We start from the raw sequence: 20199 nt of genomic DNA on the forward strand, positions 1-20199 counted from the left end.
GTAGCCACTCTTATTCTTCCTTCTTCCTTGTTTCTGAGGTATTTCTTCAAAACGTGATTTTTGCAGGTCCCCGACTGCAGTGACATCATGAAGCTGCAGCATATATTTCCCGCGCTGCTGTTGTGCCTGTCCGTGGCACAGGCAACGATGCCCCCTTTCACATGGCTGCCTAGGCTGTTCACTCCTCCGTCGCTGACCAACGTGCTGACCGGCCTGCTGCCATTCCCACTGGCGCTGCCCTTGGCCCTTGTGGGGCCCATGCCCTTTGCCCTGCCCGTCCTCGTCGGTCTTAAGGCTGCCGGCCTGCTGGGATTGGGCGTCGCTACCGGAGGAGCCGCCGGCGCCGGCATGGCCGGACTCGGTGCCATTGGTCTCAAGGTGAGGCGAGCTTTCCCAATGGATATACGAATAGATAGGAACGGGCCGGATGAGTAGGTGATAGGGATGGAGAAAACTGGATCGGGATGAGGTATACTCGGTGATACAGGTAATTTAATTTGATGAATAAGCGGACAGAGCGAGCAGACCGAGTCGGCGCTATCGGTCTTAAGGTGAGGCGAGCTTTCCCAATGGATATACGGATAGATGGAACAGGACGGACGATTAGGTGATGGGCATCAATAAAGATGACTCGGGATGAGGTATATTTGGTGATACAGATAATTTGATACGATGGATAAGCAGACAGACCGAGCAGATAGGTAGACATGCAGACCGCGTTCTGTTTGGGACGTCGGTATGGACATATGTGTGCGCTGATGTTTATACAGATATAAGGACGTGGATATTGTACTGTTGCTAAAAGAAACAGGCAGTCATGACGGCGAGAGCCTGCGCCCAGTAATAATGCTGGGCGGTTTATTTCCAGCGTTTTTAAAGGAGGCGATACGAAAGAACGGAAAGGGGAGTAAAAGACGGAAAGACTAGGTATGACGTTTACAGTGATACTGATAAACTGCAATCTGATACAGATAAATATATATGCGTGGGTATAGAACGTGCCTACAGAGGGACAGGAAAGCTGACTTGGGACGGGCAAGCTGGGGAGGTAGACTGACTACCGGCAGACAGTGATGACGAGCATCCGGACGAAGGGACGCTCTTGCGTAAGAGAAACTTCGCGAATATGGGGCCTCTCAGGCGTAAGCATTTCTACGTTACTTGCGAGTCTGGACGTGTCAATACAACTTGACGTCCGTTGTCCCCCCCCCCCCCCCTCCCATAGGCTGCCCTTATCAATTCGGCTGCACTGAAGATCGCCGGCTTAGGCGCCATGGCTGCCAAGGCCAAGGTCACCTCTGCTGCTGCCAAGGCCGCGGCGGAAGCTGGAGTGAAGGCTATTGTCCACCAGGCAAAGTCGAAGATCGCAGCTCCGCCCGCCGTGGCGCATGTGGCTCCTGTCGCACCAGTCGTCGCAGCACCAACCGTGCCTGTGGTCCCTGCTGGTAATCACATTTTCCGCATTTTCATTTGAAAGTTAACACGGCAATGAGCGGCACCGTATACCGGTCATCCTTGAAGAAATGCATATAACCGTAATCCGCAAGGGGCGAGGGTACATACATACCCGGATGTATGAACGGGAAATGGTTAGTGTTAACGTTGAGATACCAAGACAGATACCATACATGTTCCGGAGCAAGTGCGTATCGACGATGCAGAGCTGGTGTGCGCGTGTTCGGTGGAGTGGGCGAGATTAAGCGATAGTAAGCCCTTCTTTGGCTTGGCTGACTCGGGAATGAAGTAAGTCGATATCTGTAGGCGAGGAATCGTGAGATTTCTTCCTGTATTAGTTTACCGTTAACACACATGCTTGGAAAGGCATTCGTATCACCTTCTTTCCTCGCCGCAGTGACGACCGTGAAGGTCATCAAGACGCCGCCAGTCATCACTGTCCGCCCCGTTCCGGTTAACCCATGGAAGTTCGCCGCCGCCCTGCCGACTGGGTGGGACCACTCCATGACCTACGGACACCCGTACTTCGGATACGGCTTCACCAGGAGCGCCATTGAACTGCGCAAGTTAGTGTTGTTATTTCTTATTATTATAAGCAAACTTACGACAGCAGACAAAAGCATGCATGCGTCAAGGCTTGCGGATGCCCCTGTACATACTATCTTGCCAACCAAAGCTTGCCAGCCTGAATGACTCCACATACTTTTCAATTTGGGTTCAAGAAGTATCCCCATTTCGGGTTTATCAGAAGTGTTGTTTAGTTTGGTTGAGGTTCGACAGAGGTTTGGAATGAAGTCGGCGTTTACGCATCTGCGAACATTGGGCGCCCGAGTGCTTTGGTCTCTTTGTCTTGAGTTTTTTCCTTAAATTTGAACTTCGCGTAAGTGAACAGTAGACTCCTCGCAGAAAAGGCATGCTCCCTTAAGCGGATCCGCAGGCGTCGTCTGCAACGTCTGCGGCGCCGCTCACTTGGTGGCGCTGAAGGCCGAACGACCACTGCGGCTCCTAGCGGAAGCACGCTGCCTGCGCCAGCATGCTAATGATGTGTGGTAATTTTAATTTCTACGCTAGACCATAGCGAGAACATGTCCAGTCGACCGTAGTCAGTGTTGTTACTTCAATGTTTAGCATAAGAAATGTGATCCACGAAACCGCGTGGCATCGCAATTCGTGCTGCTGCAAATGATAATATGATGATGATCTATGTTGCGTTACCCTTTGTATCGGGTGGTCACCGAGAGTTCGGGTCTGGCACTTATGAGAAGAATACGGTGCTCATTGTTAGTATATTGCCAACAAGCGTGACACCGGCTTCTTCGCAAGGCCGATAATGCGAAGTGCAATTATTTCATTTTCAACGCCAAGATGTTCACCGTGAGACACATTCAAACCGCGCAGGCGCAGGGAGGCCCCCTCGACCAACGCTGCCCTGGATTCGGCAGTTGGAATGAACCCGCAGGTGCTCAAAAGCATCTTCGAGTACGTGACCAGCTACGACGCCGAGCGTTGCGTCCTGCGGGTCGTCTGCGAGGTGGCTGCCCAGCCTAGCCTGGCCGGGCCCCAGGGCAAGAACGTGGCTGAATTCATGGCGTGAGTCTCGTCGTAGTGGTCCAATGACATGTGCTATATGCAGGCGAGGTTACCATGGAGATTTAAGTGTGCCCCGCCTAGATAATTGCAGTGAATGCCGTAGCTTTGTTCATGAAGGGAAAATCTACCCGACAGCTTATAGTGTCACCAAGCTAGAGAAGTTCGTGATTACGCCCTGCACGCTTACGATGTTCGCGTGAATTGAAGAATGCGCTACACCGCAAATGGCAGTAAGCTTTAATGCCATGAAGTATGTCTGTGTTTCGTGCAGCCGTAGCCGGGAAATAATGGACAGTTTGCCAAAATATGCAGGTTGGCTTTCCTGCAAGAACTTATTCCACCTGAACTCTCACTCGCACAGTGCTTTTTTTTGCTGTAAGTGCATTCACGCCGGCACATTCTAGCGAAGGCCCTCGAGTGCCAAAAGTGCTTTTCAAAAACGTTCTGCGGAATGTCCTTCCTCATTATAATCTCTGCGGTGTACAGATCGAAAGGGAGAAACGCAGGGACGAGTGTTGAATGGAAAGAATAGCTCGTTCTGCTAGCCTGTCGTCGAGGTTATTTGGTTGGAAAAGATACTTGCTCGCGCATGCTCAGTAAGTGCCCATTCGAGAACTATAGTGCCAAATTAAAATTAAATTAAATTAAACCTATACGCTTGCTAACAGAAACGTGTGATAGTGGAGCGGGAACGTGTACCGGGCAATCCCCTAATTATTGCCACTTGCTGTTTTCCCGACAGGTCACTGTCGAAGGACGACTCTGGCGCCCCCTGGATGCCGTACCGCGATGCCGCTGTTACCGGACAAAGTTCCGCTAATCGCAAGGAGTGCCAGGAGCGCTACTCGACGTGCTCCCAGTCCACCGAAGCACTAATGGAACTCGCGCGAACTCGGATCGCCCAGGCTTCCGAGTCCGTGACCGGGGCCGCGATGAGGGTGTAAAACTAGTCAGTATATTAGGAAATAAAAATTTATTTACAAACTTTCTTTAAACGGTGAATGAACATCCTTCAAACATCAAAAGCAGGGTTTACCGACCATCTTAATACATCTTAGAAACCTTGCAATAATATTCTACCTACTTTTTATTCCTCAACCTAGAAACAACGTAGTAACTTTTTTCCACATTTCTGCTGCTCGCCCTAGAAACGTTCTTGTAACTTTTTCCCAACTTTCTTTTGCTCCTGGTGAAATTTACCCGCTGCGCCAGCACTTTAAAAAAGATTTCTGGTAGCGTTCTGATGTAACCTTGAGCATGAGTGGGATATAAAGTATGTACCTGTTAGCGAAACACAGCAATCTTTTCAAACACTGATATTTATTTTCCAACCCTCTGATACATGTCCTCAGAAGCCACAAGCAAGCACCGACGATAATGTGCCCCTGATATCTCCTGTGTTTTGATATCCCCCTCGTTGCAAGCCTAAAAGAGGAAAAATGCAAAAAATAGTTAGAAACGAGATAGCATGTAGCAGTCAGCCACAACAATCTGACTTCAAATGACCCACAATCAAAACGAAGATTTTAACTGACTGCCTTGTCACACATACTTAGAATTGTGTTCACACCTCTTTGGTCAAAGCCTCTTTTTGGGCAACGTCCTTGTGGGTATTGGAACGCCACCCAAAAAATTGACTGAAGGATTGCTGAAGCAGTACTGCTGAAAAGAATATGCACGTGTTATATGTAGGGATCGTACACTTGTGTGGAGTAGTAGCCGTATATGAGTTGCAGTAAAGATATTCGAAGTTTTTATAACGGCTTCAGTCTGGTATGCCTAACTGTCAATAAATGTAATGACATGCGTAAATCACTTTTTGCCTAAACCATGTCTTTAGGTAGTAGAAAATATTTTTATCGGTCATCTAGAGCGCATTATTCACAGTAAGAAATCTCAATTCGCCAAAAGCACAACAAATGATTGCACTATATTAAAAAGTGACCATTTCAAATTTTTTACCAAGTGCAGTTTTTTCACCAAGTGCACGAAGTTTTTCATGCTTGAGCATGAAAAAAATTTTGATTTTGTTTTTACGTATCAAAACCACCATCTCATTATGAGGCACGCCGTAGTGGGGGACTCCGCAATAATTTGGACCACCTAGGGCTTTTTTACGTGTACCTTAATCGAAGTACACGGTCATTTTCTGCATTTCGCCACCATGGAAACGCGGCCGCCATGGCCGGGATAACCACCACCATAACCACTGAGCAACCACGGCGAGTCAGCTTGAGCATCAAATAAGCTTCCTTGTGACATCTCAGTAAATGCTAGGTGGTAAGCATGTGGTACCACAAGCCACAGACGCACGCATCAGTTCTGGGCAGTAGTCAGCACTCTTACCATGTCACCGGAAGCTTGTGTAATAGGCAGCTGAGAAGTAATACGAAAGAGAAGGTAAAAAGGATTTCAGATAAGTGACAGCAAAGAACAAACTTTATCCAATGTCAACTGGAGAGGGGCAGAGACACGTAGAAAAAAAGAAGTCTATGTAAAGGTGAACGCTCAGCATTAAGCTGCATTGTCGTGGTGGCTTGCAACTACTGCACTGGGCGGATTGTTATGATTTAGCAGTTTGCGTTACCACCTCAAATTTGTGTAACATACAAAGGAGACCAGCTTCCAGCTTGAAGCGAACCTGCACTTGGGGCGCATATTGAACTTGTCACATTAAAAGGTTAATGGTTTGTTATATGCTTGAGGATTATCCTCTCTTACTGTGACTATATGGATTCAGCAGCTGCCTAATAAAGAATAAATTTTGCTGTTTGTATGCTAATGTTAGGAGATGAAGTACGGTATGCAATGCATAAGTGTGACCGATTAGAGAATATAGGCGAAAGTGTGAGAAGTGAGCTTCGCAAGACTGCATAATAAAAATGACAAAAAAGATACACATCTGGAGACCTCATGCTTCTCAACGATTACCTTAAATAGGCAATCTGACTAGATTAATATACAGTCTGTACAGAGCATATCATGCAGAGTTACTCAAGTCAAAGTTATATTTAACTAAGAGGAGGCTAGTTTAGGTAAGTTCATTAAACTGATGGGCACTCCAGACGACCAAAAGATAAAATGCAAGTGATCTGCCACTAGAAATCATGAAAATGGCACACACAGTAAAATGATTGCATATTACACAAACACAACACACAAGGTTGTGACAGTTTTGCGCGTACCTTTGTGAAAGCATGCAGATCAGGTGCTTTATCGTGGTGCTCGCCAGCTTGCTGCAGTGCTGCAGGTTCCTGCGGTATGCCTCCAGAGTTCGCGTAGCCTACAACTGTGAGAAATTAATAATTTATTGCAATGTGAACCTGGAAACGTGTCATATCAGTCAGTATATGTCCTCTCTGTGCCACAATTGTAATGCAATTGGATCAATAGACCATTACTTGCTATCATACCGACGATATTCAAACCAGAGAAAGGTATTACTCGAAATGAAACTTTGCAGAGTAGGGTTAAGAAATAGGTATGCCTGTAATATTACAATTTGGGACCTCGACACTAGGCTATAGTAACGGGGACGTTTCTTGCGCAGTGTTTGAGATTTAAAACTGAGACAAAACGATTACTCTGCTAATTATTGTAGATTTTTTTTCTGCCTACCCGATCAGCATTCATTTCGCAAAAATTAGTTTCTTCGAGTTCTTTATTAAGACTCTATTTATTATCTCCTTGATTGTACACTCTTTTAAAATGTTCCCTTCAGTAAGTCTGACTGCTCGCTTGCATATACGAGTCTAGTTAGTCGTGTATATCTCCTTTTGTTTTTCCTTTTATTTTCCGTTTCTCTTTTTCAATTAAGAATTTTGTAGAGCTACCTCCTGCCGTATGATTCCTGGCCTATCCTCCTTAGTGAGTACGAGCCATAAAAGAGATACATCATCATCAGACGTAGATGCAGATCCTTGGGAAATACTGATACGTACCCACCCTGGCGGATTATCCAAGATTCGGCTAGGTCAAAGTAAAGTACAAAATTCTGCGTTCCCGACGTCTCCCTTTTTTTCCCCCTTCTAAATAACGAAGCTTCGCAGCACTGGGCCCATGTGACCACATACCGTAACCTACAAGCTGTTATAAGGTGCGCTGTATACACGAGTGACGTAGAGAGCGGTTGACATCTTGTGCTGGTTAACGACTATATTGACTAGGCTTATCGAGCTGAGTCTTGGCCAATCTACTATATAATGGGCATAAATCCTCATGTCAGAGGATAAAAGGCCTTCACATTTTAATATAACACGAATTATATTGCCCTTGGAAAAACGTTTTTCCAGCAAAGCATTTCTGTTTAAAAGTGAAGCCGACTTTAAGGAGATCGGTGCAAGTTTGGTCTTTGTAAGCTGGCTTTCCCACGTTCTTTGTTGCAGTGGGAAAGCCAGCTTACAACGGCGCCCGATAACGGGGCTCGAACGGCGACAACGCTATCGCGTTCCACTCTCAAAGGCGAAGCTTACAAGCGCCCTCCAATTTTTGGAATGTGCTTTATTACGAAATAAAACACACGGAAAAAAGTGAAGATCATTGCTTCTGTTGAAACGAGATCGTTTGAGAGAAAGGTGAAAGCAAAACTTGGCTGCGATGTTCTCAGCAGCGTATGCTACCAGCGGACTGTGTTATTTCACCAAGCCCGAGGGGTGGTTCAAGGCCGCTTTAACGTTTGAGCGGACAGCAGGAAAGAAAAAAGAGCATTCACACTGACGCACTACCGACATGTTTTAATATTGATGGTTTATCACAAAGGCTCAAGAAGACCGCAGGCACAGTATATAGGTGTACGAGTTGTGTTTCTTCCTCTCCGAATCGCCTCGCATCTTTCTGCAAGCAGGTTAACGCGGAAAGGGCAAGCAGCTCTGGGCATGCAGAGGGCATGCCGAGAGTGTGCCAAAACTTCATCGGCCATTCCACTCTGTTCATGAGGGTGGTTGACCAGCGAAGCCGCTATGGTGGTTGGTAGAGCTAGCTCTTACTCCCTATAGGGAGTAAGAGCTATAGGGAGTAAGAGCTACACGTTAGGGAGTAAGAGCTACTCTTACTCCCTAAGAGCTATAGGGAGTAAGAGCTAGTCACGTTCGTGTTCTCTCACCGCCACCGCAGCGGCGGCACGACGTCGACGGTCACATTCCAGCCCCTGCTCTCGGCGTCGTCCTCGTACATTCACTGTTCCTCGGGCGTACGAACCGCTCGCGGCCGTCCCATGGCAACGTCGGAGCGAAAACGAGCGTCTATCCCTTTATCGGACAAGCACTACGTCACAGACACGTGGCTTCAGACACAGGTGATCGCTACAACCACGCTTCGATGCGAGAGCGTTCTATTTGCCTTTGTGGTTCCACGTCGGAGCCAACTACGTCACAGACACGTGTTACAGACACAGGTGGCCGCTAAAACCGCGCTTCGATGCGAAAGAAGCGGACGAACTTCTCTTTCCCTTTGTGGTTTTTTCGCGCCATCACACTCGGTTTTTCGCTCACTCGCTCTCCCTAAGGAGGTGTTTCTGCTCGCTAACAGACGGAATGCCCTAGCCATATGCAGATTCGCTTTAAAACATTGTTTATAACATTCAATTAACGATGATGTATTTCTGGCGAAATAGTACCGTGACCACTGTGCACTCAAAATTGTGAAGCGTACATCATTCGTAAGAAGGGACAAGCAAGCGTAAGCGCACCATCTGTCATTCTTTTCGACGAAGAAGTTGCTTATCTTAACTCCCAGTTTGATTAGGCGCATCCTGCTGGCATGTTGTTACGATGTATATTAGTAGTATTAGAGGAGGAGGAGGAGGAGGAGGAATAAACTTTATTTGTGTAGCAGATTTGTGAGACCTAGGCCTCTATACCTAGATGACGGCCCTTGGGCTCTGGCGGCATCTTCGGCCTGCTGGATTGCCTTAAGTTGCTCTTCCGGTGCAGAGCTGAGCAGCGCGGTCTCCCACTGCTCTCTGGTCTTGTGTGTTTTATTCTGTGTGGGTGTCCCAGGACAAGCCCAAACCATATGTTGTAAGTCCGCCCTTTCTTGACAGAATCTGCATCTATCGGTGTAAAGTTATGGATAGTAACGGTAGGTAGGCCACCGGGTTCGGATATGTTTCTGTTTGCAACAAGCGCCATGCTGTCGCTTGCCGTATACTTAGCGAGGAGTGTGCCGGGGGGAAACGGGCCCTGCCCAATTTATAGTGTTTGGTTACCTCGGTAAATACTGGCCATCCGGTCTCTCTCCGTTCCCAGTAATTGCGTGTCGCCTGCTCGGTCCGTCAGTTCTCGAGCCAGGTTGTGCGCTATTTCGTTCCCGGAAAGTGAGGAGTGTGCGGGTGCCCATATAATGTAAACATCTCGATCTTCGCGAAAGTTGGCTAAAATTCTTAGCGCTTCCGGCGAGATTCTTCCTTTGGCATAGATCTTGAGGGCGGTCTTGGAGTCGCTGACTATGATGTTGGCCTCCGTGGAAGCTATTGCCAGTGCTAAGGCAGCCTCCTCCAGCGTTTCCTGTTTTTACAGTGCCACTAACTCTGGAGTCACCCTCTAGACTGGTAGCAACTATCGACATACTCTGTCTATTTGTGTACTCCGCCGCGTCCGCATAGACCACGTCCCTAGCACTACTGAATCTTTTGTGGGGAGCTCTCGCTCTTGCCATTGTTCTATCTTCGTGAAACTCCGGGTGCATGTTTTAGGGGATTCGGAGTAGTAGTAGACGAAGAAAACGTTATTTGTTGTGTTGTAATGAAGTCCCAGAGGGTGGAGCCCTCAGTCCAGGGCCCCATTTGCTGCTGCTATCCGGCTGGCCCGGTCAATCAGGTATCGCTGGTCGTCCAAGGCTGTTCTGAAAGGAGCGGTTTCCCACTGGGATGGGGAGGCGTTAGGTAGGCCGGGTGGTTTGGAGCATTCCCACGTAGAATGGTAGAGGTTTGGATGCCCTCCACAGGAAGGACATTTGTCGGGGTACTGGGTAGGGTAAAGAAATTGGGTACCGGTCCGAGACAGTTGTCTTGGTAAACTCGGCGGTAATACAGTTCCACTCAACGTGAAAGCTGGGAAAGTGCGAAGCAGTGATTCGCCGTTGTTTCCCTTGTTTTTGTGCTTGTGTTTAACTTGTTTTATCCTGTGTTTATCTTGTGTTTAGCAATCCAACATTCATTTTGACACCTGTGCTAAGGCACAACGGGCGTGAAACCGCCACGCACATGGTGCCAAAACATTTGCTGATGCTTGAAGCGATTTTAACGAATTTCTGTTAATGAATTGAGATTATTTCATGAGTATTCTTGTCTTTTAAATTATTCTGAATCATGATAGTTATTTCGAACTGGTTTTGATCAATTCTGCACTTGTCTTGACCCTGCTTTTGCGCGTTATGACGACATGAGATCACATAACACGCCGCCAGCCCGGGCCCGTAAAGTGCTTCGCACTTAAATGTGTGGCGGAGAGCAAAGCTGGGGAACGTATTAGTTTCGAACTGGTGCCAAGCGGCTAAATCTACATGGTTTAGTTTCAAGTGAGGTGGAGGGAGTGTTCTACGGGATAGTCTGTGGTGTTGTAGCATATGCGTGTATGCAGGTGGTATAGTTTCCAACTTCTCTGGGTTGGACTGGCTTTCCACCGGCGCTCGGAGGGTGAGGCCTCGGGCTGTTTCATTAACGCGCTCATTGTCAGGGAGAGACGCATGTCCAGATATTCAGACTAGGTGGACTAATAAAATGCAGATCAGCAAAAAAAAAAAAAAAAAGGAAAAAAAGAAAAAGAAAACAGTGAGAGAGAGAGATAAAGAGGGAAAGATGAAAGAAAAGGAGAAGAAAACGACGACAACGAAATAAAGTATGACATAGATTTTCCCTTCGGCCGCCACATTTTATACCCATCTTTTTAGCCGAATTCATGGCGGTTGGCTCTACGCAAATTATACCCATCAATTACGTCAGCCATGATAGTCACTGATTCATTATCATTGTGCTCATCCCTCACTGCTTCTTGGGACTCTCGCGTACTGAGGACGTTTCATTCATTGGTACCTGGTTACTTGAGAAGTGTGCGTTTAATTTGGGTGCCTGGCCATAAAGGACTTATTATAAATGAAATCGCAGATTCTCTAGCCGAGGGATCGATAACCGGACTGATTTTTTTCATATTGTCCTTTGACTGCTCTTGTCACTGCTGCTAGATTTCGCAGGAGTGTCTTTATGCAGACAGTGTCAGGCTCTGCTTTAACTATATGAATTACAGACATCTTCTATACCCTTGGCACAAACATTTTTGTCGAACACGGAAAATTGAAGCAGCCATCACGAGGCTGCGCTGCCGTATCCCTACGTTAAATTTTTACTTACACAGGTCTGGTCTGGTCCCCTCACTATTATGCTCATTCTGTGGCGAAGCGTAGGCAATAGACCATTTCGTGTTGTCTTGTAGGCTTTTTTCAGCAATAATAAAAAAGAATACTGGCAATCCCGCATCGCAATATTGGCCTAGATTTATCGGAGCCTGTGATCGTATTTTTGGAGCCTCTTTTATTGTGTTCAGCCACAGAAATGCTTGCTTGGCATTTCAAAACTATACGATTAAATCCAATCGATTACCATGCTAGACTAATTGTCCCCCTCTCCACCATAGTTTTCTTTTATTATTTATTTCTTTTTTTACTTATTATTAGTTGTTCTTTCTCCCCCTCCCACAAAATCTTACTTTCAAAGCTCCAGCGTTCTAATCGTTAATTCCATTGTTTTTATACACCGAATATAACCAGCCGATTCATGGCCAATCCCCCACTGTGGACATGCTCCACAAACACTCAAGTATACAACAACAACAACAACAACAACAACAACAACAACAACAACAACAACAACAACAACAACAACAACAACAACAACAACAACAACAACAACAACAACAACAACAACAACAACAACAACAACAACAACAACAACAACAACAACAACAACAACAACAACAACACATAACCCTGAATTCACTGTAATACCGAATGAGCGTAGCTTCTGGCTTCACGTACGACGAATTCGCATTTGCCCAGACGCGGCAGAGAAAAGAAGGAAAACAAGTTAGATTTAACACTCACTGGTAATTGCTTTTTTTGTTCTTTTTCTTACGCTGTTGTAAATGTACGGTATTTACATTTTATCATCCCAGCAGCTAATAAACTATAGATTAACGTGGTTGAAAATGTAGAATTCCTTTAGAAGCGCCGTTACTTGAGCGTGATTTGCTATATATGATGTGCCTCCGTGACTTTCACTCCACCACACCTGCATGCGATTGCTGCATTGCTGCGGATGTCGCACGCAGCACAGCTCACAAATACATGCGCAGCATTATTGTTTATATATGGCGCCGTCACCGTGCTGCCCGGGGGTAAAGTGTTCTATAGAACACTTTCTAGAACACTTTACCGGGGGGCATTATGTAAGTGTCCACCTAGTGGATATGTACAGTCGTGAGCAAAAGTTCTTCGACGAAATGTACCCCGATTTATTTTTTTTCTTCGCAGCCTGGGCATTCCGGCTGAAATGAAGAGCGCATGCCTACATGCACGTGTTTGACCAATACAACGTATTACTCCAATTCGAGGCTACGGAGCTTTGCTTGAGGAGGAGGAGGAGGGGGAACAAACCTTTATTTAAACCAGCAGTTTAGTTTCCTGGGCCTAGGCCTTCCACGTGGGGACATCGAGGCCTTGCCTCTTCGCCGCCTCGCGGGCTTGCTGGGTAGCCCAAAGGTTGGTCGTCGAGGTGGGAGCTGCGCTTGAATATATTTAAATTTTTTGCTCCTGCCGTGGTCTCTAAACTTTTGCTCACGACTGTACGTTTCGTATGCTGCTGAAGTTCTGATTAGCTGAGCTGTGGTATACGTCAGAAGGAGACAGGCGCTCCCAGCCAATCAGCACTTCAGGAGCAGACGAAATGGACCTGTCCACAAGGTGGACTCTTACAGAATACCTCCCCTGGAAAGCTAACACGTGTGGGCACAACGGTCATGCGAGCAGCGGAAACCCGAATGCTGCTCTGGTTCTGGCAGAGCCGATTGAGCGGTGCGTGACGGCGCTACCACGTGGCTTTCTCGCGTTCCATTCCTAACGCACTGCACGTCTCTGGAGACGCTCTGACCCTTCACGTGCAGTCCACACATGCGCCTATGTGCGCAGATGTTTATACAGATATAAGTACGTGGATATCGCACCATTGCTAAAAGAAACAGGCAGTCTAGACGGCAAGAGGCTGTGCCAGCTAATAATTCTGGCCGGTTTATTTCCAGCGATTTTAAAGGAAGCGATACGAAAGAAGGGAAAGTGAGTAAAACAAGGAAAGGTATGACGTTTACAGTGATAGTGATAAATTGCAATATGATACATGTCTTCCTGATACAGACAGACAAGAAACTTTATTTTGTCCTAAGGGACTACTTTGTCGTAGTCGCGGGCCGCACCTGCACCGGGGGGGGGTCGTAGTCGCAGGCCCTTTGGACAACTCGAAGCTGGACTTGAAGTCGTCGCTCTTGACGGCTTCTTCCCAGTCTTCTTGCCTGTTGAAAGGCGAGTGGTGCAATGCAGAACATTGCCACAGCATCTGTACCGCACGATTGACCCGTACCGCATGAATGTCGACGTCTGTCGGTGCACTGGACACCTGTGATGACAAAGGTGCACGAGACAACAAGTCCGCCAGAACCAGGTCCTTGCCAGGCACGAACTGCAAAGAGTAATCATATTGCAAAAGCTTGATAAAATATCGCTGCAATCGCGGTGGCATATCTCCAATAACCTTTTGGGAATTAGCAAGCAGGAGTCTATGATCAGTTTCCATTCGTACCTTTAGAACATATACGAAACGATGAAACTTCTGGCATGCGAACACTATACCGAGTGTTTCCTTTTCGATTTGCGAATAACGGGAAATTTCGCATTCGGTCAAGGTCCTTGATGCATACGTAACTGGGCGCCAGACACTCCCATGTCGCTGCAGAAGTGCCGCACCTAGACCACTTCTCGAAGCGTCCGCAGTGACCTTGGCGTCTTTCGCTTCGTCAAAGAGCGCGAGTAACGGAGGGTTCGTCAATGCGTAGTACAGTTTCGCCCATTCCCGCTCATGCGCAGCGGTCCACTCAAACATGACGTCATCTTTTACGATGCTCCACTTCCGAAAATAGTTTACAACGCCCATCATTCTGCGCACCGAGTGCCTATCTGTGGGTGTGGGCAGCGAGCGCACGCTTGCAACCAGGTTATGACTCGGACATATCCCATGTTCTCCGATTACCGTCACCCCAAGAACTCAATTTATTTCAAGCAAAACACGCATTTCTGCAGGTTAAATGTCAGGCCTGCTGCTATTCGTTGTCACGCCAAACTAAAATATCGTCTATGTATATCCGGATTCCTGCTAGTCCCTCAAATATTTCAGTTAGCGTTTTCTGAAAAACTTTACTCGCTGACGAAATTCCAAAGGGAAGACGCAGAAAACGGAGGGTTCGTCAATGCGTAGTACAGTTTCGCCCATTCACGCTCATGCGCAGCGGTACATTCAAACACGACGCTCCATGCAGTTCTTGTCGGCCTGGCTGCATTACTGGAACCTTCCGCAGGACCATCCGGTATTGTCTTCCGACACAGACAATGAAAAAGCATGCTCTGAAACAAGTCTGGAAAGGCCTTTTCCGGTGCTGGCTAGCTCCGATTAACCGAATCCAATTTTCGGGAAGAGCCCAAATTGCTGACATGCCTGTAGTCCTAGTATGACCTGGCGGCATTTCTTGACTACGAAGAATGTCAGAGCGTGTGCCGTATCATTCAACGAAAAAATATCCCTGCCAACACCGACATGCTTGATGGCACTGCCAGTGTAGGCTTTCAAAACTGCAGTGCTTTTCTGCAGTTCCGCAGTTTTCTACAGCTGTCGGAAAAGAGACAAGGGAACTATATTGGCTTGTAAACCGGCATCCACTTTAAAAGTAATTTCCTGGCGGCATGCGTTCCCGTTGACAGGCCAATCTGCGATTGCGCCGTCGCTTACGCCACAAACGCCGATATCCAAAATGTCAAAACAGTCCTCTGCCTCGTCGTGTATACTTGCATGGTCTATTTGCCGGCTCTAACGACGCTTGCAGCATACAGCAAAATGGTTCAGCTTCTTGCAAGCATAGCATGTATTTCCATACGCTGGACACTCTTTGCCCATGCTCATTGTTGCATTGTCGGCACCGAAACCTTTTCGAGTTTCGCTCAGCCCTGTGGGTGTAGTCCACTTGCAGCGTCTCACTCGACCAAGCAGCATTCTGCCTCGCTGAATCCTCGAATGCTTTGCACATCTGCTCCGCCCTCTGTAAGGTTAGGTCCTTTTCACACAACACTATTTCCCTGATGTACGGATTGTTTGTGCCAAAGTCCACCTCATCACTTATCATGGGCTCTTCTAACGTGCCGAAATTACATAGCTTTGCCTGCTTCTTTAACTGGCGCAGATGTTGCTTAAACGGCTCCCCCTCATACTGCCTGCTAAGGCGAAAAACATGCCTTTCATACATCTCGTTCCCTTCGTCGACACAGCACGCCTCAAACTTCTGCAGTACTGCCTCGTAGTCTTTGCTCTCACCTTCTGTGAAGGAGAAGTTGCTATAGACGTCGAGGGCATCTTCACCCGCAATGCTGAGGAGGATTTCTGTCTTCGTGGCTTCTGTCCTCAGTGGTTTAGTGGGCGTCGCAGTAAGGAAAAGCTCCAGTTTTTGCCTGAAACTCACCCAGTTTATGCCTATATTCCCCGACAACTGCAGTGTCTCTGGAGGCTTGACGGTACCCATTACGGTGAGGCTTCGGCACTACTGACACCATGTATTACCGTTGCTAAAAGATACAGGCACTAATGACGGCAAGGGGCGGCGCCAACTGATAATGCTGGGCGGTTCATTTCCAGGAAGTGATACGAAAGAAGGTAAAGGGGGTGAAAGAAGGAAAGACTATGTGTATGACGTTTACAGTGATACTGATAAACTGCAATCTGATACAGATAAATATGTATATGTGGGTATAAATACGTGCAGACATAGGGACAGGCAAGCTCACTTGGGATGGGTAAGCTGGTGAGGTAGGCTGACTACCGGCAGACAGTGATGACGGGCATCCGGACGAAGGGACGCTCTTGCGTAAGAAAAACTTCGCGAATATGGGGCCTCTCACGCGTAAGAATTTCTACGTTACGAACGAGTCTGGACGTGCCAATACAACTCGATCTGCGTTCTTTCCCCCCGTAGGCTGCCCTAATCAACTCGGCTGCGCTGAAGATCGCCGGCTTAGGCGCCATGGCTGCCAAGGCCAAGGTCACCTCTGCTGCTGCCAAGGCTGCGGCGGAAGCTGGAGTCAAGGCTATTGTCCACCAGGCCAAGTCGAAGATCGCAGCGCAGCCCGCCGTGGCGCACGTGGCTCCTGTCGCACCAGTCGTCACAGCACCAACCGTGCCCGTGGTCCCTGCCGGTAATCGCATTTTCATTTGAAAGTTAACACGGCAATGAGCGGCACCGTATACCGGTCATCCTTGAAGAAATGCATATAACCACAATCCGCAAGGAGAGGGTACATACATACCCGGATGTATGAACGGGAAATGGTTAGTGTTAACGTTGACATACCAAGACATGTTCCGGAGCACGTGCGTATCGACGATGCAGAGCTGGTGTGTTCGGTGGAGTGGGCGAGATTAAGCGATAGTAAGCCCTTTGGTTTAGCTGACTCGGGAATGAAGTAAATGAAGATCTGTAGGCGAGGCATCGTGCCGATTATCTTGGGTAGCAGTTTACCGTTACCACAGATGGCTGGAAATGCACTCGCATCACCTTCTTTCTTCCTTGCTGCAGTTACTGTCAAGATAATTATTCCACCTCAAGTCATCACTGCCCTCCCCGTTCCGGTTCACCCATGGAAGTTCACTGCCACCCTGCCCACTGGTTGGGCCCACTTCATGACCTACGGACGCCCGTTCTTCGGATACGGATTCACCAGGAGCGCCATCGAACTGCGCATCGAACTGCGAAATTCTATCAGGTGAACTTTGCGCGTGCCTTTTCTATTCACTTCAAGAGCTGCATTGCAAGTGACAGGAGCGTCCGTTATGGGTGGGCGCTCTTGCGGTGGACGCAGAAAAAAAAAGGTATTAGACTAAGAAAAAAAAGTATAATACACTTGTTCTTTTGTCACCATGCGCGAAAATTAGGCGCACGTGTGCTTTGTTCTGTTTGTCTCAAGCTTTATCATTACTCGTAAATTCGAGCTTCGCGTAAGTGAACAGTCGTGAAGCTGGAATGCAGGCACTCATGGCTGCCAGCCAGCAGCACTTTCTCTTGCACTTGTAGACTCCTTGCGCAAAAAAAAAAAAAAAAAAAAAGCATGCTCTACAGAGCGGATTCGCCGGCGTCGTTTGCAACGTCTGCGGCGCCGCTCGATTGGTGGCGCTTGCAGCCAAACGACCACGGCAGCTCCTAACCGAAGCTCGCTGCCTGTGCCAGCATGCTAATATTTGGCACTTTTAATTTCTACGCTATACCATATCGCGGAACATGCCTACTCACCTGTAGTCAGTGCTGCTACTTCACTGTTTAGCAGCAGCAATGTGATCCACGAAACCATGTGGCATCACAATTCGCGCTGCTGCAGATATTATCTATTTGGCTTTCCACTTTGTATCGGGTGGTCACCGAGAGTTCTGGTCTGGCACTCCTGGGAAAAATCCGGTGTTGTTGGTATGTTGCCAACAAGCATGACTCCGGCTTCCTCGCAAGGCGGGTATAAGTGAAACGATAATGCTAGGTGCAATTATTCCATTTTAAACGCCAAGATGTTCACCGTGTAACGCATTCAAACCGCGCAGGCGCAGGGAGGCCCCCTCGACCAACGCTGCCCTCGATCCGGCAGTTGGAATGAACCCGCAGGTGCTCAAAAGCATCTTCGAGTACGTGACCAGCTACGACGCCGAGCGTTGCGTCCTGCGGGTCGTCTACGAGGTGGCTGCCAAGCCTAGCCTGGCCGGGCCCCAGGGCAAGAATGTGGCAGAATTCATGGCGTGAGTCTCGCGCGACAACACCCGTGTACTTAGATTTAGTTGCAGCTTAAAGGACCCCAGGTGGTCCAAATTTCTAGAGTCCCCCCCCCCCCCCCCCCCACCACCACTACGGCGTGCCTCATAATCAGATCCTGGTTTTGGCACTTACAACGCTATAATTTTTTTTTTCGCTATTTTCCCGACAGGTCTCTGTCCAAGGACAACTCTGGCACCCCCTGGATGCCGTACCGTGACGCCGCTGCCACCGGACAGGTGTCCGCTAACCGCAAAGAGTGTCAGGAGCGCTACCCCACGTGCTCCCAGTCCACCGAGGCGCTCGTTGAACTGGCACAAACCAGGATCGCCCAGGCTTCCGAGTCCGTGACCGGGGCCGCAACCAGGCTGTCAACCCTCGTCAAGCCGCCATCGCGGGCGCCAAGCGTCCGCTGACAGTGGCCGCTGCCACCGGCCGTACATCACTTGCTCCATCCACGTCCCCACCAAGTGCATGGAATATTCGCTGTACATAGCTAGTAGTGACCTACTGAATTAATGTAATGTGTAATACTTCATATAACGTGTAATGTGTAAGTCCTTGCGTCTGATGAAATAAAAAGTACTATGTCAATTCGCAATGTTTCCTGTGTCATGGGTGAAAACTAGCGGCTTATTGCAAATCTCACCTAACGCAACTCTTACCCCCCCCCCCCCCCCAAAAAAAAAAAAAAAAAAAAAAAAAAAAAGCGATGCGATTGCTGCTCCAAAAGGCAAATCCTACTGCATCATGTTACATTTTCGCTGATGTGCTCCTAATTTGCGCCAAATGGTGGTTTCTGTTCATAGTGCTGCAAAGATCGAGGACAGAGTTTTGTGTTGGCCGTGGTCGGCGAAGAAGAGTTTGTGTCCGATCTTGCACATTTTTCGGCGATCCGTTCTACTGTCTTACGCCGTCGCTACATTAGCAAATATCCAGAAACCGTACTTCTTTCCTTTATTTTTTGTTCAGAAAAAAAAAAAATTGCCAGCGTTTTCACATGCCTCAGGAAAATGTTCTCAAATTGCAAACACGGCACAATCTTTTCCGGAATTTTCGGTTGCACTTATCCGTCATGATTTAGACTCTCCATAAGCCTATTTTCCTGCTCAAAATGCACTTTTGGCTGTTTCAAAAACCTGCTTCAAAGGAGTTACAATGCCGGCGGCATCATTCCGGTCTTGTTGCTATAATCGAATACTAATTTCGGGGTAATACATTGATAGAAAATGACGGTGAAAGTCCTATTTTATACATTTAGCGGCAAAACCCCAGCGTCACTGGGATGTCACAGATTTCATAATTTTTTTTCTCGGCCATTGAGGTTCAGTGAAATTTCTTGAAACTTGCAGATGCCGTCAAAATTTATGACCTCACGACGAGCATCTGTCATCACTCATGTGCTTTTTTTTTGCATTGCAGATGGGTAGTTTACTAATACAGCTCAAATAAATGTTCCTTTTATTAGCATAGATGGGAGATGAAGAACAAATAACCCGCCGTGGTTGCTCAGTGGCTATGGTGTTGGGCTGCTGAGCACGAGGTCGCGGGATCGAATCCCGGCCACGGCGGCCGCATTTCGATGGGGGCAAAATGCGAAAACACCCGTGTACTTAGATTTAGGTGCACGTTAAAGAACCCCAGGTGGTCCAAATTTCCGGAGTCCCCCCCTACAGCGTGCCTCATAATCAGAACTGGTTTTGACACGTAAAACCCAATAATTTTTAGATTAAGAACAAATAAGTCGAAACAGTTCGTAGCGTAAGGGTCGCGCATTATCTCAACAAAATTTCTAAGGGGCACTATTCTCACCGTTAGCTTCTTTGGACATTTTTTAAACTACCTCGGAAATGAATTTAGTTTTCGGTGATGGCCTATAAGCGGAAGAAAGTACATTTCTCTAGTTGGAATGGTTTCAGCATGTGGCGAAAATATTACATATCAAATAACGTTTTGTCGCAGCGTATATTTCGACTTAATCCGAAGACAATAGGTGCTGAATGCACAAATAGAACACAAATGGCGGCAAACAATGCCCACTGGTGAATGACACGTCCGAACGAAA

At 47.6% G+C, this 20199-nt stretch overlaps 1 protein-coding gene across 9 annotated transcripts; it reads left to right on the plus strand.

Annotated features, from left to right (window-relative positions):
- The first annotated feature begins 71 nt into the window (after positions 1-71).
- LOC125946637 (calphotin-like) lies at positions 72-18735 on the plus strand. Of its 9 annotated transcripts, none has more exons than XM_049670299.1 (6): positions 72-378; positions 1226-1445; positions 1853-2021; positions 2854-2986; positions 18063-18121; positions 18307-18735. In XM_049670299.1, exons 1-6 carry the CDS (start codon positions 88-90, stop codon positions 18548-18550), a joined length of 1116 nt encoding a protein of 371 aa, XP_049526256.1. In that variant the 5' UTR covers positions 72-87; the 3' UTR covers positions 18551-18735. The 9 variants fall into 9 exon arrangements, with proteins under 9 accessions (XP_049526256.1, XP_049526254.1, XP_049526255.1 ...); XM_049670302.1 differs by lacking the exons at positions 72-378; positions 1853-2021; positions 2854-2986 and adding exons at positions 1017-1142; positions 16386-16539; positions 16920-17106 and having other exon boundaries at positions 1226-1291; positions 17930-18121; XM_049670297.1 differs by lacking the exon at positions 18063-18121 and having other exon boundaries at positions 2854-3045.
- The last annotated feature ends 1464 nt before the right edge of the window (positions 18736-20199 follow it).

The sequence above is a fragment of the Dermacentor silvarum genome, chromosome 7 (genome assembly GCF_013339745.2).
Source record: "Dermacentor silvarum isolate Dsil-2018 chromosome 7, BIME_Dsil_1.4, whole genome shotgun sequence".
Classification (NCBI taxonomy): Eukaryota; Metazoa; Arthropoda; class Arachnida; order Ixodida; family Ixodidae; genus Dermacentor; species Dermacentor silvarum.

Bases quoted from the DNA above. Each gene is read 5' to 3' on its own strand.
- LOC125946637 (XM_049670297.1), top strand. From the start codon at position 88: ATGAAGCTGCAGCATATATTTCCCGCGCTGCTGTTGTGCCTGTCCGTG. The intron at 379-1,225 runs GTGAGGCGAGCT...CCCCTCCCATAG, and splicing joins TCGGTGCCATTGGTCTCAAG to GCTGCCCTTATCAATTCGGC. The intron at 3,046-18,306 runs GTGAGTCTCGTC...TTTTCCCGACAG, and splicing joins AACGTGGCTGAATTCATGGC to GTCTCTGTCCAAGGACAACT.